Consider the following 17,415-nt stretch of genomic DNA (forward strand, 5'->3'; position numbering starts at 1 on the left):
TATAATTTGATAATGCCAGGTGGTCTTGGTAAAAGCTAATTCATTTGAAAAGTCGGAGGTGGGAGCATATCCAGAATGTTCCAATATTCAGACACGTGGATAGATGAGAGTGCTATTTTGATGGGACCCCACTGTTCTGAGCATATATACTTGGTGTATAGGTGTGTTTGGACAACTAGGACGTTTGAATAACAGTGGGACTGATCATTGATCTTCTGCTCTAATTGGCCATCAGTTTCAGTTAGCGTCAAGATGCTGTGAAGAGCCTCAGCAGCCCTGGGCATTATCATGAGGACAGGCACCGCAGAACAATGGAGGAGTGACCATTATGAAAATTGGATCTCCCAACAAATGGATATAGCCAAATCCACAAACAATCCTTGACACTCCAAGGATTTGTTTCCCCTTCAAAAAGGTGCATCTTCACAGATAGGCTGTACTTGCAAACTGTGGGCCAAACAGAAGATAAAAGTGCAGTCCCCAAAGAAATAAAAAATGTTTGCTGAACAGGAGTGGCAAGTGAGGGGGATAAAACCACACACGTATAACAATTACATTTTGCCCTTCAAATGTAGCTTATTATGAACAGATTTCTGTTCCTGAAAGCGCTTCAAGATGCACTTTCCAAGACAATGAGGCCATCTAGTGGCAGATTGCCTAGCTACACATGGGTGTTGCCCAAGGGAGTAGGTAAACTTGAAGACCTGAAAGGTGATATTGCCTGCTGAGTTCGATCTGATTTGATGTCAAATGTATCCTGGCCACTTGCCAAGCTAAGCACCTTTTTGCTTTTTCCCTCTGCTTCTTCAGTTGATTTCAGAGAGGCTCTTCTGACTGATAGGGGAAAGATTAGGGATCTTTTAATAAGTCAAGATCATAACAGTGTAGCACAGGTGAGACTTTGAATGCCAGAGCCTACTAAAACTTCCCTTTGGGAAGAAGCCTTCACTCTTTATTTTTCTCTTGTTTATTTTGCTTAATGGTTTTTCCATAAAATGCACTTTATATCAAAAGGATGGAGGGAAAACATTCCAATGTTTTCTTGTTTTTTTGGCAACTATTCACCAGCCTGTTTCTGGTTTCTACTGTATTAATAGTGTACATATGATCTGCTTTAAAAGTTGGAGCCTTTTCATGTCCCAAAGAATTCAATGGACTTTCTCCCAAGCAATTCTGCATATAGACTTGTTCTAGGAAACTACTTTCTCCTGTACACTTTTTGTAAAGCAGAAAGTCACACTGTTTATTTTTTATTTGTGTATGTATTTTTTTGAATTTGTAGGCTGTTCTTCCCTGTTGGACAGGCTCAGGGTGGCTTACAACAATTCATGCAACAGTGCTAAAATTGACAATATAAAATACTACAATATAAACACAGCACCATAAATCTTAAATTTCAATCAACCAGATGACCAGAGGGGTGAATGAAACCTCTGGTCCAGGTTAAGGATAGCCAGATATTTTGGGGGCCAGGGGCCACCAGTAGATTGTTATTAACTGAACGCAATTCCTTTAGTAACTGTGCAGCATAATTCGTTTTAAAAAGTTTGCAGTCCTATAACCTCAGGCTCATTCCGCACATGCAGAATAATGCACTTTCAAACTGCTTTCAGTGCTCTTTGAAGCTGTGCGGAATGGCAAAATCCACTTGCAAACAGTTGTGAAAGTGGTTTGAAAATGCATTATTTTGCATGTGCGGAAGGGGCCTCAGAGAAAGTGGCCTGTTCCGCACAAATCCCTGAAAATGTTTTTTTAAACATTTGTAAAATGTTTTCAGTCTCTCCCCGCCCCTTTACTATGATTTCTGCACTCAGTGCCTCCAAACAATTCCTGGCTACCATTTTGTAGGAAGTCACAGACAGTGGAGCTTACTCTCTGTGTTACTCAGCTGTGAAGGACTGCATAGCATATCAATCATGGCTTGGAGTTAGTCCCACTGAAGTCTGTGGGGCTTATTTCTGAACTATCCAGACTTGGGCAGCAAGTCTCCAGTGTCATCCCAGGCCCCTCGTAAATGTATCAGGTCTGGCTGCTTAGAAGTGTAGGGTGTGATTGATTGATAGTGCAATCCTATCATCGTACTCCATTTCAATGGATTAACTCTGTTTAGGATTGCACTTTAAATGCATATCAGGGATTTGTAGTGAATGTCTGGCTCATGCTAATGCTGATGCCACATTAGCCAGTGTTTACCCCACCTCCCACCCCCCCACACACACTGTTCTGGCAAGAATGATGTCTACATGGTTCACTCCTGTGCAATACTGATTCTGTTACGAACAGGGTGATCTTTGACATTCTGGAGCAGCTGTGAGCAGCACAGATTTGTTGGCGTCAATGAGTGCTCAAATGTGTGAACTGACCATTTGTCTGCCTAGCACAGCAAGCTTACCTTTGAGGATTTATGGGCACGGAGGCAAATATGTGTATGGGGGAATAAAAGCGTTGTTGGATTAAAATGGGGAATCAATGCTTCACAGAATAGGAACTGAATGTTCACTGAATGTTCAGCAGCGTCTCCTGCGTGACTTCACTGTGGGGTTGAAGGAAGAGTGTGATTCCACACAATGTTGATTAAACCAGAGCCCAGGACTTTGTTTCAGAGTCTTTGAATGATGAGCTTGCCCTTCATGGTGCGTGAAGGATGAAGCTGCTCCTTTGTTGCAGGACAGACTACTTGTGGCCTTCTTTTTCAACTGTGGATAGGTTTGAAATACTGATGACTAGCCTGCTATGAGTAATAGATTGGCTTTGCATACTCACCTCCTGTGTTCCAATAACAGAATTATTACAGGATGCTTCTCTCCTTCTTCCCTTTTCTCTATTTATGGAAGGGAGGAGGGAAGGTGGCATGGTATATTTCAGTCTTGTCAGATCTTGGAAGCTAAGCAGGACCAATACTTGGAAGGGAGACCTCCACAGAAAACTCTGCAGAGGAAGGCAATGGCAAATCACCTCTGCTTCTCACTTGCCTTGAAAGCCCCTTGCTGTGGTCACCATAAATCAGCTATGACTTGATGGCACTTTACACATACACACCTATGTGTGTATGTATGTGTGTGCATATAATATATATAATCTGGTTTCCAATTTGTTTCTGGGCCCAATTCAAGATGCTGGCCTTGACCTTGAAAACCGTATAGAGTTTAGTACCATTATACCTTACGGACTGCCTCCATCCATATTCTGAAGTCCTGCTTCAGGTGCCTGTACCTTTTGAGGCTAGGTGATATTCTGAGAGAGGGCTGTCTAGATGAATACCTTTTTTGGGGGTCTGGCACAGGGGTCTTCAAACTATGGTCCTCCAGATGTTCATGGACTACAATTCCCATCAACCCATGCCAGCATGGCCAAGTGGTAGGGCTCATGGGAATTGTAGTCTATGAACATCTGGAGGGTCATAGTTTGAAGACCCCTGGCATTTCTACCAGTAACCCCTCCTTCCTGCTTTATGTTCTAATAGTTGTGTTTGTGTGTTAAGCTAGGATTGCCAGACTTTGGCTGTCTGTCCTAGGCAGGGCAAGCAGATGTTGGAAGCAGGGCTAGCAGATGTAGTGAGAAATCTTGACATCACAGGATTCATAACCAAAAGTGATGTCATGACCTTGCATGACACTCTAGGAATTCCCCAAGTCTCTTTGTGGTTTTTACCATAGAGATTTGTGAAATTCCTAGAGCATCACACAATGCTGGTTCCCTCATCCTTCTGATCCTTCATTGAGCAGCAACAGGAGTCCAGAAGCTGGAGCAACCCTAATTTTAGTTTTGGTTTAAATTGGATTTATGGTTTGTTTTGATATTACTCTGTTATCATTGTGGACTAGAGGTGCCTAGTAGTCTTAATTTGGCAGAAAAGCTGAATATATATTTTGTAAAATAAATAAATTTAGTGTCTGCGGAACAGTAACATCATAGTTCCAGGCATGCATTATATCCAGCACACTTCAGAAAACTTCACACAGGAAGTTCACACAGGATACTTTCACATCTATTGTCCTCTGTGTGTGATATCTATCTGACTTGGAATACCAGTAACTGTTATTCAGATACTGTCCCAGCATGGAGTCTCATATGGCTTCACCCCAGTTCTTAGAAAATCTTTAGGCACTTTTTTCTGAAGTTTGCATTATTTCCTGGATTGATGTATAGTGTTTTCCCTTGTCGTTGACAGGTTGTTTATAAGAATAATGACATCCGTCTGGAGCTGTCTCGCTTGGCAAGGATTGGTGACACAAAGATGAAAATCTATGGAGACGTGAAGTTCACATGCGAAAATGTGGCCACGCTGGACCCCATCAACTTTGAGACACCTGAAGCCTACATTAGCCTGCCTAAATGGAACACTAAACGAATGGGTTCCATCTCCTTTGACTTCCTCACCACAGAGCCTAATGGCCTCATACTCTTTACTCATGGCAAACCCCAGGAGAGAAAGGATTCCAGGAGCCAAAAGAATACCAAAGTGGATTTCTTTGCAGTGGAACTCTTAGATGGGAATCTCTACCTTCTCCTTGATATGGGCTCTGGAACTGTTAAAGTGAAGGCCACTCAGAGGAAAGCAAATGATGGGGAATGGTACCATGTTGATATCCAGAGAGACGGCAGATCTGGTAAGGAGTCAAAATATTTGGCAGTAGTAGTGCCTTCTTTTCCTCTATAGTATAACAAAAAGGTTTTATCAGGATCTGAAGAGCAGGATAAACTATTGTATAGCACATCCCTCACTCCATGCCATTTAGGATGGAATGGAATCTTGTTTTGTTCAGAAACCAGATATAACTTAAACCAATAATTTTTAAACTATTTTTAGCCCTCCTGCCTATGTAGGAACAATTGGACTTAAATGACTGCTAGCCCAACAAGCTTAAAATTAATCGCTAGGTATCCTTCACTACCCTCTGTCACACATGCATACGTACCAAATGTGAAAGGTTTTGTTAGTTTTACTGAAACCTTTTTGGTTTCTCTAAAAATTCTGTGGGCATGTACGGTAGTCACCCATCACTGGTCTCACAAAATGTTCCAACAGAACAAATTAATGACCGATTTCCAATGAGAATCCTTTTTACAGGGAGTATAATGTATAATATTGTACAGGATTAAAGTCAGAGATCTCAAGGCAAGACATAGAAGAAAGGGTGCTGCTCTCTTCCCCTTGGGAGGGGAATGCTTTTTTGTTTGGTTTGGTTGGTTCTACCTCAATGATTCCTCTTTCATGCCTTATGCTTAAGTTTGCTAAATGTTGTTTTATATGTATATTTTAGTTCTTGTTTTTAATCGGTTTCATGATGCATTTTTATCATGCTGTTTTAATTGCTAGCTGCCTTAGTAGCCCTTCTCAGGCTGACAAGTAGGATAGTTCAAAGTAAATAAGTAAATAATGGCCAAGTCCCCTGGGCTGGACCTCATTGCTGCCCTGGTTAAATGGTTTTCATGTTCTGTACTGTGAATCCTCAAGGTCATTCCCCACACTGCTACTTGAGGTCCTTTACCTAGAAGATTGAACCTTGGGGGGAGTATGCATGTAAAGCATGTGCTGTACCACCGAACCATGGTCCTGAGCTTTCCCTAAAGTTCTTTGTGATGCACTGTGATTCAAATCATTACACCATGCACCATTATCTGATACAGACCAATACTGAAACAGTATTTGAACTATTAAAATCTTTGGAGCAATCAGGCAACAATATGCGGTGGTTGTTACCAAGTGTTGTGCAATCACAGAGTGGAGCAGCAGTGTCTAAGTCATCAGAAATGTGGACTGGTGCATTCGTAGCATGAGCTCTTGTATTGACAAAAACTCCAGCAGTAGAGTTGTTCTGCACCACACTTTTCCTGATTGAAGTGATACAGTTTGTCCTTCTTCCCAAATCTTTCTGCACCAAACTGCCAGACTGAAGTAAAAATAGCTTTTTAAGTTCCTGCATCATCACAGAGGACTGAGTTGGATGTCCTTCATATGTCTTCTAGTCTATCAGTTTTACAGTTCTGTGAATACACTGTCTGAGATGTTTGGTAGAGGGCAGTAAAGTCCTGTAGGACAAGCTCTCCCTGTCATGGTTTTATCTCCACCAAACTCCTTGTGGTTCTATAACAAAGCCTTCACCTTTCACCAGGATTCAAGTCACAAAGAAACATGACTTATGTTATGTTTGGAACAGTTGGTTGACATTATTTCCTCTTCCTTTAGGTACCATATCAGTAAACAGCAGACGGACACCATTCACTGCTAGTGGAGAGAGCGAAATCTTGGACCTAGAAGGGGACATGTACCTGGGAGGACTTCCTGAAAATCGGGCAGGCCTTGTGCTTCCTACTGAACTCTGGACAGCCATGCTGAATTATGGCTACGTGGGCTGCATCCGAGACCTCTTCATCGATGGGAGGAGCAAGAACATCCGACAGCTGGCAGAGCAGCAGAATGCTGCCGGGGTCAAATCTTCCTGCTCACGGCTGAACACCAAGCACTGTGACAGCTACCCCTGTAAGAACAACGCCGTCTGTAAAGATGGCTGGAATCGCTTCATCTGTGACTGTACTGGTACTGGCTACTGGGGGAGAACATGTGAGCGGGGTAAGTCCAGATACTTAAGAGATCTTGTGTACTGAGCTGCACTTTATGACTTTCCCCCCATCCATTTGTGTCATAAGAACATAAGAACGAGCCTGCTGGATCAGACCAGAGTCAATCTAGTCCAGCACTCTGCTACTTGCAGTGGCCCACCAGGTGCCTTTGGGAGCTCACATGCAGGATGTGAAAGCAAGGGCCTTCTGCTGCTGCTGCTGCTGCTGCTCCCGAGTGCTTGGTCTGCTAAGGCATTTGCAATCTCAGATCAAAGAGGATCAAGATTGTCACCTTGTGTGGGCAGTCTCCGCTTAAGTTGAGGGAATTAGCTGGAGACAGCAGGCGAGAGGGGGTTACTAAGAACAGTAACCTATGCATACCAGGATTGTTTCGAGTGAGAACTCTGAAATGAGTAGGTAGTTGTATCACTGAATCTGGTTTTATTAATTATAAAATAAAGGCAAATAAAGAGATTTTCAGCATACAATAATGCACATTCAAATCATGCATGAGCTGGCTAGAGAGGAGAAGCAGGAGATTTGGACAGAGTTGAGGGATGGGCAGTAGTTACCAGTCTTTTGAAGGGACATCCAGAGAAGTCAGCCCTGAGGAGGAAAACAAACAGCATTTCCAGAAGCAAAAGGAAAGGCCCACATGCAAGTGGGGATGAACACAGGGGTCCATACTGATGTACTTATGAGGACCACAGGACCAGATTTTATACTCTAAAATGGGCCCTGTAGGGATGTGAGGTGGAGAATAGAGAATTGATTGCTTTTCTGTGGTTTGGAGAAAGAGGTTGGAGAAGCTTGATGGGTCATTAGGTTTCAAGAGAATGCCTGGGCTATTCCCTTGAATGCTGATCCATTGAAGGGATGGGTGCAGATAGTTTGAGTAATGGTCTGCTCAGAGTGCTGATTAAATCACCTTGGGGTGATACAATAGAATTGAGCCAGTTCCTGTTTTAACTCAGACACACCTGTAGACTACGGGAGAAGTTCAGCTGCCAACTCCTTCCTTCCCAGGCTTGACATGACAAGATGGATCCCAAAACTCTCTGAGGGGCATCCATTTTGGAGGAGCAGTGCCTTGCTTTAGTGCTAGTCTTCAAGGCAGTTGTTTGACCAGCATAAGTATTTAGGACCCCCTTGCCTCCATGAAGCTCTTTAATGAGAGGAGGGACCTGTCAGCCCACAGTTGTCACTGACTTAAAGTGACCCTGTAGGGTTTTCAAAGAAGAATCGTTCAGAGGAGGTTGGTTTGCCATTGCCTGCTTCTGCGTAGAAACCCTGGTATTCCTTCGAGGACTCCTATCCAGGACTGAACTTGCTTAGTTTCCAAGATTTGGTGAGATCAGGATAACCTGGGCATTAGCTTAGCCCAAGTTCACTGTACGTGACAATCTTGTACTTGAGAACTGTGACTCGATCTTGGTAACCCAGTAGCCATTCTGGAAAATGTTTGTGCAAAATAGAGCATCCTGGGTGGGCATGCAAGTCCCAAAAATCCTACTATGCTAGAATTGGGGATTTCCCTGATGCTTTCTTGGGTAGTCTATTGGAAACTATTATGAGAATTTGTCCATTCACAAATACAGATTATGGATGCTCAAATACCCACTGTATCAGTTCACGTGCTGTTCATCAGTTGTGATAAAGGTTAAATTTTTCAAATAAGCCATTCTGAGCCTGGTCCTGGTTGGGAAAGGGCGGGGTATTTAATAAATTAAAATAAAAAAGAAATAAAATAAGCTGATCTTTAAGTTGCTGGACTATTCTGTCCTAACAGTGTACTACTCTGCGGTTGGCTTTTTCTGTGTATGCACATCCTGTCCTTGATGTGCCATTGCTTTACTCAGCAGGCAGTAATTTAAAGTGACAGTCAAAGCAATCACAAATCAGTCATAAATAAATGCTGTATTTTTTAAACCCTACCATTTGATGCTCTGAGTAGTACTTAGCAATGTTAATGGCTGCTGATCTATTTGGATAGGCAGAATTTCCATGCAAGTGTGGCTTTGCAAAAATCTAGTACAAATGTACTTGGCAGGTATTCAAGTAATTCAGTGCCAAACCAAACAGACTGGTAGGTTCAGCTGTCAAGCATGTTTGCCAGAAAGAAAGGCCTGTGAGCCCTGACTCGCTCAATACGTGTGGCAGAGGAATAAATACAGGGCCTGTGCTCCATTATGCATGCAGAATTTCTGTATGAACATGATTTAGTTAAACATAGGAATGGGCTATTCAGAATCCAAACTTAGGGAAACAGTTTTTGAAGGCCAGTGACTTTTTGAACATGCTTTTTTGCACTATATGCTGGGTATACCTGGCTTGCTTTAAGAAATCAATACAATGGCATCACGTTTGAATAAGAAATGGCATTGCAACGGAAGACCAACTTTAGTTGCAAAAGTAATCCTTAGGAAGGCTTCAAACTTTCCTCCGTTTATAGTGGTAGGATCCATCCTACTGTGATCAATACGACATTTACAGTCCAGGAATCAACCTATACTTGTCACATTCTTCTTATAGACACCTAATCTGAACTTAGACCTATGCATCTTGTCCAGGGATGCTAAAGCCTGGACAGGCGTGCATAGGGTTGCCAGGGCTCTCCTGGTCACCAGTGCGGGGGGGTGGGGGGGTAGGGTTGTCAGATCTAGATTGAGAAACTCCTGGAGATTTGGAGCCTGGGGAGAACAGGGACCTCCACGGGGTATAATACCATAGAGTCCAAGTTCCACATAATCCATTTTCTCCAAAGGAATTGATCTCTGTAGTCTGGAGATGACATTTAATTCTGAGGGGGATCCTCGGGGCTTACATGGAGGCTGGTATCCCTACCATATGCTTGATGGGTAGGATGAGAAATAGGGTTGGGAATGGAGCATGGCGGGGAAGAGAGGTGGCACCAATATGACCATAGAGTTTCCAATGATTTCTAAAGCTACCTTCCATCACTTTGAGAGCAATCTGGCAACAGTGCCCTTTGAGAGCAGCCGTTGGTGACAGGAGCTAAGGGCAGGAGTGCCCCCCCCCCCAGAGGATTGGCAGATTTAATATCCAGTCATGGGTTGGTTTGTAGATGGGATCGGTACAATCGGCATCCTTGTGGCCTGTGTTAATTTTCCATAAATTGAGAACCTTTTGAAGTAGGAAATGTGGTTATTTTCAACAGTCTCAAACAATTACATTACCTTATTTGTAGAAGCATTCAGGAATGGAGGCTCATGATGGAAGAGAAAGTATACTTTGTACCTTTCTATGTATAGTTCCTCTAATAACCCAGATCTCTATTTGGGTGTGTTGTCCTACTTAATCAAGGAAGACCAATGCCAAGGTCATATCTGCACAAGACAGACAAAGCTTTCCTAGGGACAGTGGATGTCACACCACCTTTTCCTCATTGTCTGTTCTGACTGTTCACATAAAGGAGTCTGATTGGGGATATATGAGGCACAATTATTGCAGGTGCAGGCAGCCAAGACGCATCTATTCTTGACCAAATGAGAAGAAGCTTAGCAAATGCAAGACATTTGATCTATACACTGTTCAAATTCCAGACGGTCCCATTAATTGTCATCCCCATATTGCGCCTGGTGCCGTGCTCAGAATGAACTGGGAGTTTAAAACAAACACACACAGTCAAACCAAAGAAGTGGCACACAGCCCTTTGAGTGAAGAAAATGGAATTTTCCATTTTCCTCCCCCCCCCCCGTGGCAAATTAATTGGTAGTATTAAGAAGCAGGATCTTTCTAAACCACAACCAGAATTCTAGGTTGCTCTCCTTTCATCCCTCTTTTCTTATAACATTATAGCAGTGCCGGATTAACCTAGTAGCAAAAGTAGCCTATGCTGTGAGCCCCACATTTTTGAGAGCCCTACACTAAACCTTTCCAAGTTGTCTGGTGAAATGGCCATCTCACCAAATCTCATGATCTGGCAAATCTGTTGAAAATGTAACTTTTAAATTCTAGTTTTCTTATTTCTGACATCTGAAGTTGATACCTAGATATAATTACTAATATTACTGAAGTGTCAGACATTTGTTGATCTGACTGTATAGCCAATGAGAAAAAATTGAATGACTTTACTGTGCAAGTACATAATTTATGTTTTAATGTTTATACAATTAAAAAAAAAGTAGGACCCCTTTATAATATATGCTACAGGCCTTGCACTAGCTTAATCCAGCCCTGCTTTATAGTGTGGTCTAAAGATAAAACACATATGAAACAGCCAGAATTATTGAAGTGTATTCTGTTTTCCTCCCAGGATGTGGTGTGGAATTATGGGAACCACCCTAATCTAGAGGGCTGACATTCTCAGTCCACCAGTCCAAGTAGGGTTGACAGGTCACTCCTGGCCATGGACATGGGATGGGAGTGTAAGGTTGCAGATCCAGGTTGGGAAACTGCTAGAGATTTGGGGATGGTTCCTGGGGAGAACAGTGACCTCACTGGAGTATTGAGCCTTCCCAGCCTGTTCTTTAGGTAATGGTACTGTTGTGCTTTGAGCAGGGGAGATTGAAAATGAACTTCTCTACTCAGAGGCCCCTTTCAGATTAACCTTCTAAACCAGATGTCATCATTGTTGGCTCGTTTCCAAATAGAGTGATTCAGAGACAGGCATTTCATACAGTTCATTTCAATCTGCTTATGAGCTATCTCGATAGCATTCTGGCCATTTCAAACAGCACCACTATTCTTTCCTGGCTTTTAAAAATGTTCTTGGGTTTTTTTAATGGTCTGAGATTTGTGCTATAGCACTACAGAGCCATAGCATAGACTTGCTATATCACTAGCATTTGTTGCCCTATCCTTCATGCCCTGACTTGTTGAAACATGGATTTTATATGATTTTTCATACAACATATAGATTTGATAAATGCTAACAGCCATGTATGTGTGGATCAGGGGTCCAAGCTAAAAACAAGCCAATTCTGCAAAAGGAGATTTGCCAGCACACCAATGGTTAATTCACTCAGCACCGCTAAAGGCCTCTTGGACTGTATCTTGAATGCCACACGTGGCCATGGCTGCAGCTATGCAAATAATACAGGAACACCCTACCAAAGTTGTTGTATTACAAAAGAGCCTAGGATACTCCCTGTTACAAGGTCTTGCATTTCCTTTGCCTTTAGATACCATCTCCCTAACAAACGATCCTTTCCTAAGGACAAAAGCCTCAGCCAAATTTGAATACCTGGGCAGAGGTTCCTACACGAAACTCTGCAAAAAGCCATTCAATACTTCCTTGATACAATCAAGAAACAATTGGCGTTATTATCCCGGCCCTTAGAAACAATAGATGAGCCATTGATTAGCTCAAGCCCAGCGATCCCAGCATGGAAATCCCAAAGGATCCAGGAACGTGAAACTGAAACTTAATTGCTCCTGTCACACACTGTGCAAAGGGGTATAAAAGTACCGTTCACCCTAGACTCAGTGCTCTTTACTAACTTGAGGCTTATCTTACTGGCCTGAACCTCTCTTGGTCAAGTTCGTTGGAGACATGATATCGTCCTTTGCTTGGATTTCCATGCTGGCATAGGAATACTTGCCTTCTTCAAGACTTCTTCAGATGAACTTAGGTAACGTATAGTCCCTGTTGCTCCCCTTCTCAATCTATCATCCAAACTTATTTTTCCATCCTTTCTATATCTCAGGAACTATGTGTATGCTTCTCTATGTCACCCTGTATGAATGTTTGCACAAAAACTTATAAAAATGTTTAAATTCAATTAGGTCTCCTTGTACTCTCTGTGGAACATTTCAAAAGCCAATTCTGGTGTAGCTGTCTAAAAGATCCCACCTAGCCTGCCTCTCGCACTGCCAAGCCGAGTTATTTCCCCCATTGCTACTTTAATAATATATTCTAACTGTTAAGCTAGGTAACACATTGGGATTCATTGGATTGCAAAAGGGTGAAAAAGAATGTGTCTCCTGCATCGCAGGGAGTTGAACTTGATAGCCCTCGTGGTCTCTATGATTCTACGGAGCTCTATGATTCTCATCTGGGAGGACTCTATGATTCTCTGAGGAGGAGAAAAAATGGAGTAGTTACCTTTGCTGCATTGAGAGGTGCTTCTGAGACTAGTTCAAACAGGTACACTAGTTGTCGATTCAGAAGCTGCCCAAAGGAAGAACTGAAAATGGGAGAAAACAGTTTTCATAAAAATGGTTGATCTCCACAATGCAAGTGACTTTGTCTAAACAGGTAAAAATAATCTGTTGGCAGCTGGACACCCAAACATATTGTGTGTGAATTGGCACAAAAAACTGTTAGCAACTGGCAGCTCAAACAGATTATAAGGGCAGTTTGAAAGGGGCGAGAAAGTTCACACCAGTACCTTTTAGAAAGACTGCAACATCTTATTCAGTAACATTTCAGTTAGGCATTTGTGTGTTGTGACTGAGTTAATTGGCCTGTGTCACATATTTGGGAAGGCAAAATGGAGGATGCCTTCATGACACTGCCAAGCTAGCATCCCTTTCTGTTATTTTTGTCTGCAGGTGCTAAGGGTGTGTGTGGACCTTGCTAAGAGGTGTAGTCGAGCCCTTGAGGTCGAAAGCAAGAACTTGAGAGACAGAGGCAGACGGTGATAACATCTGGTGGAGAGGCGCCAGCAGCGGGAGGCAGCCTTGGTGTCCGTGCTCCCTAAGCAGTGACTCTGCGGCGATGCTGGTTCCTGGCACCTTTTACAACCCTTAGCGGATTCTAAGCAGGGGAGGCGTTAGAGAGAGGCGGAGCCAGGGAAATCCGGAGAAGCGGGAAGGCTGGGAGACTGAGAGATCATCATGTGATGCATGATCTCACCTAGCTGCACTTCTACGATTGCAGAAGGAGCATCCAGCGTCTGGGCCTAATCATCTCACCTGGGGGCAAGACCATTTGTCGCCTTTGTCTGCAGGACACCGGTGGTTGCTGAGCCAGAGTAGTTCATGACTCCCGTTGACTCACAGGGGGGGGGTGAGGAGTGGGGAGGCGGTCGCGACCAGAAGATGCGATAGGAGGCCCTTAGACAAGTGTTCCAGCGCTCTACTTACGGTGCTGCTGGATCAGCAGCTCATCCCTACAAGAGGCAAATGGGCAGGCTTAAAACTGGAGGCCAGTATTAGACAGGCTGAAGACTGGTAGTCTGGTGCCACTGAGGGTTGGTAAGGTAGTTATTCAACCAAAGCAAGGCAACTGTGGTGAGATGTTTACATATGTTTACATGAATATGCTATATGGATTCTCCTCATGCCGACAGCCCAGGTGGTACAGGGAGCCTGATCCAGAGCAGAAAGCTACAAAGAGGCCCCTTCCGCACATGCAGAATAATGCACTTTAAATCCACTTTCAATGTACCTTGCAGCTGTATTTTACTGTGCGAAATAGCAAAACCCACTTGAAAACAATTGTGAAAGTGGTTTGAAAGCGCATTATTCTGCATGTGCGGAAGGGGCCAGAGACTGTTTTGCCATGTTTCTATAAAGCTAGCATTGTAATGAGTGTGATCTAGATGGACAAGTGGACACTCACATCACATGTGTGGGGCCAGAACTGCATCTCTGGTTCTGCACAGTTGAGTTGTTTTAAGACTAAGTTAGAAAATACCCAAGAAGCAGGTTTGAAATAAAAAGATAAATTTTACTGGCCAGCATAGGCATCTGACCAGGGTAACTCTAGCAGAGTCATGCCTTAACCAGATAAAGACTTCATTTTTATAGATACAAAGGATACATACGTCACATAATCATTCCCCTTTCACGTGCTACTAGCATGAACCTTAAAATCTCATTGACTTGATTCTGTCTCCTATTTCTTACGTGTCACATTAAGACAGTCTCTGAATCAAATTGCTTCTCTGACTAAAACATTGTCACAAATGCTGTATGTCATCTGATCACATCCCTCTGCCCATATGCAAACTAAATTCTACCTTTCTGGTTTTCAAGGATAACCAGTTTTTCCTACTTTTCTAAGTTTGCTCCCAAAGAGAAATACCTCCAGGTTATACAGGTTTACATACCATATATACTTGCATATAAGCCGAGTTTTTCAGCCCTGTTTTAATGCTGAAAAATGCCCCCTCGGCTTATACACTAGTCACTGCTTACCAGCCAGCTCTTCAGGCCTCTGCCGAGGCTGGGGGTGGCAGGGAGGACCTCCCTGGGGCTGCACAAGCTGCTTGTTGCTGCCTCCTCCAGGGTGAAGGGGAACCCTGGCTGGCTGGGCTTCCTCAAACCCCAGGAGGCAGAGGGAGCTCCTTATTTGGGCAGTGACTCCCCCTGATGCCATTGCCCAAATAAGGAGCTCCCTCCACCTCCCTGCTGGGTTTGAGGAAGCCCAAGTTGCCGGGAGGTGGAGGGAGCTCCTTATTTGGGCAATGACATCAGGGGGAGTCACTGCCCAAATAAGGAGCTCCCTCTGCCTCCCAGCTTCCCACCTTTGGCTTATATGCGAGTCAATACGTTTTCCCAGGTTTTGGTAGTAAAATTAGGTGCCTCAGCTTATACACGAGTTGGCTTATACACGAGTATATACGGTACATTCCTTAGAATCATAAAACTTCCTTTTTCCCATGTTAAGAATGATTTTAACTTTAACAGATTATACAAACATTGATTCTAACAATTATAGTACAATACAAGTTCAAGTACATATAATCTCTCATTATCATTTCGGTGTTATATATATATAAACACTTTTTCTATTCTAACCTCTGATTTCTTATTTCCCTTGTTTATTCATGTAGCTATCCCCTATAGCTAGTTCTGACAAAAACAAAGTTATAAAGTGTATTCTTCTGTCACTGGCCCTTAGTGACAAGATTTTAAAGATTTAATCTCTAGCTTGCCTGCATAACCACTGATAAGCTTCTATGTGCAGTTTGACCTGCTGGTCTCTAGACACAGAAACCTCATTTGGATTTTTACAAATCCTTGGTTCATACCCTTGATATCAAATACAATTTTTAGACATTTGGCCCATTCCCACACATGGAATGTGAAATCCCAAGATGTCTTCACTTCCCTGCAATATTTTATTAGTTTTATGTTACCATTTATTGTTTTCCCTTCTTGGAATCACAGTTGTGAAAGCAATGAGAATTTGGTCAGAGAATCCTAGTCTTCTCATAGAACTAGAGTTCCTAGGATTTCCTGAGGTGAAAGAAACAACCAGTGTAACAGCATATATCCTCCAATAAGATCAAAGGGGATAAAGAATTTTGGAAATCATCCGAACACAGAACAAATTAATAAACTACCTAGAAGTTATTACTCCATCCTTTTCTTCTTAGTTAAATGGGATCGTCAGTATTATTTAAGACTAAATATTTAGGTAACAGTTCTGCACCCAGGTGCTTATTCTTGTTCCACTGAAGTGAAGATGTTTATGCATCCATAACTGGACACAGAAATGTAGCCGAAGGGATTAATCACTAGGCTTATTCTTTGAACATTCAGTAACATTAAGCTGATTGAAGCACATTTTCTGTGGTGGTTTCATTTTCAAAAAAAATCAAGGAGTGAACTCACATGCATTCAGTATTTGAAAAGCTGGTTTATTAAGCAATAGCTGAGTTACCTTTCTCTATCAGACAAACAAGGTCCATGTAGCCCATCTGTTTCCAAGAGTGGTCTGCCAAATGCTTTTGGAACCACACAGGAAGGGCAAGAAGGTGATGGCCATCTGCCCCTGTATGTGTCCAGTCTGATATTACAAGTGTAGTGTCTCTGCCCGGATGGTAATAGATTAGCTGTGGATAGTTGTCATGAATGTGTCCTCTGTGGATTCACCTAATCTCTTTTTCAAATGCAGTCTCAATGTGTGATCATCACCTAATCTTAAAGCAGTGAATTCTGTAAACTAATTGTTTGTTGCATAAAGTGAGAAGTTCTTCAGTCTGCCCTGAACCTTTCTGAAACCAGCTTCATTGAATAAACCCAAGTTCTAATATTCTGAGAAAAGGAAAAACCATACTATTTTTCTATAGGGTTCAGAATTCTATAAACCTCTCCCATCATGACTTCCTTTCCCCTCTAAGCTAAAAATCATGTTTTGTCTTTCCTTATAGTGAGGTATTCCAACCCTTTAAGCATTTTTGTTGCCTGTTTCTCACCAGAAGAAAATACATTTTTATAATGTGGTTCTCACCAGAAGAAAACCCATTATTATAATGTGGCCATACCAAAGATTTATATTATGACATTATACTTCTTGCTGTATTTTCAATCCAGTTTTTAAAGAATTCCCAACACTCAATTTTCCTTTCAGTTGCTGTTACATGCTGAATTGATGTTTTCAATTAGGCCCCTGAGTAACCACAGCCAATTCAAAGTTAAGATGAGAGGATTTCCCCTGGTTCCATTAGTTGATTGATGTGTCCTGCTTCTCCTGAGGCTCACAGTACATGAGATGCTGCTACTCCATGACTGGAATATCAGATGTATGATTTATCCCACTGCAAAGCACTCATGGGAGAGTGATATATATTATTTTGAGGTTATAGATTCGAGGTGTGGTCCTAGGTAAGGGAAAACCTAACTCTTCTTCCTGTACCCTTTCACTGCTTTAAGCCCTAGTAGGCAAAAAAGACTTGCTCAGTACAAGTGTTTGTCTTTATCCTCTTCCAGATAAAGGAGTGGATCTTAATCTTAGCAATGGTGCATTGTGGGTGAAAAAAACAACGGTTAAAATTCTCTTTTTCATACAGCCTCATGGCATAACTTTTCCATGTTTTTTCCTAGCCCTCCTCCCCTGGTGGCTTGTGACTTCCCCCCTCCCTGCCAGCTGAATTTAGGCACCCCCCTTACCAGTGAAAGGGCATGAGATGCAGGGGGCGGGGGGGCAGTGGCGGG

At 42.6% G+C, this 17,415-nt stretch overlaps 1 protein-coding gene across 14 annotated transcripts in view; it reads left to right on the top strand.

Moving 5' to 3' along the window:
• The window catches only part of NRXN3 (neurexin 3), a 1,536,364-nt gene that overhangs the window by 487,309 nt on the left and 1,031,640 nt on the right, over positions 1-17,415 (top strand). For all 14 annotated transcript variants that reach the window (XR_007243535.1, XM_048485034.1, XM_048485036.1 and 11 more), the window contains 2 exons: positions 4,172-4,610; positions 6,191-6,574. Coding sequence is in view for 13 of the 14 variants with exons in the window: in XM_048485034.1 (XP_048340991.1) it covers positions 4,172-4,610; positions 6,191-6,574 (823 nt within the window). In the remaining variant the exon portion in view is untranslated. The remainder of the gene's footprint in view (positions 1-4,171; positions 4,611-6,190; positions 6,575-17,415) is intronic.

The sequence above is a fragment of the Sphaerodactylus townsendi genome, linkage group LG02 (genome assembly GCF_021028975.2).
Source record: "Sphaerodactylus townsendi isolate TG3544 linkage group LG02, MPM_Stown_v2.3, whole genome shotgun sequence".
NCBI classification, from domain to species: Eukaryota; Metazoa; Chordata; class Lepidosauria; order Squamata; family Sphaerodactylidae; genus Sphaerodactylus; species Sphaerodactylus townsendi.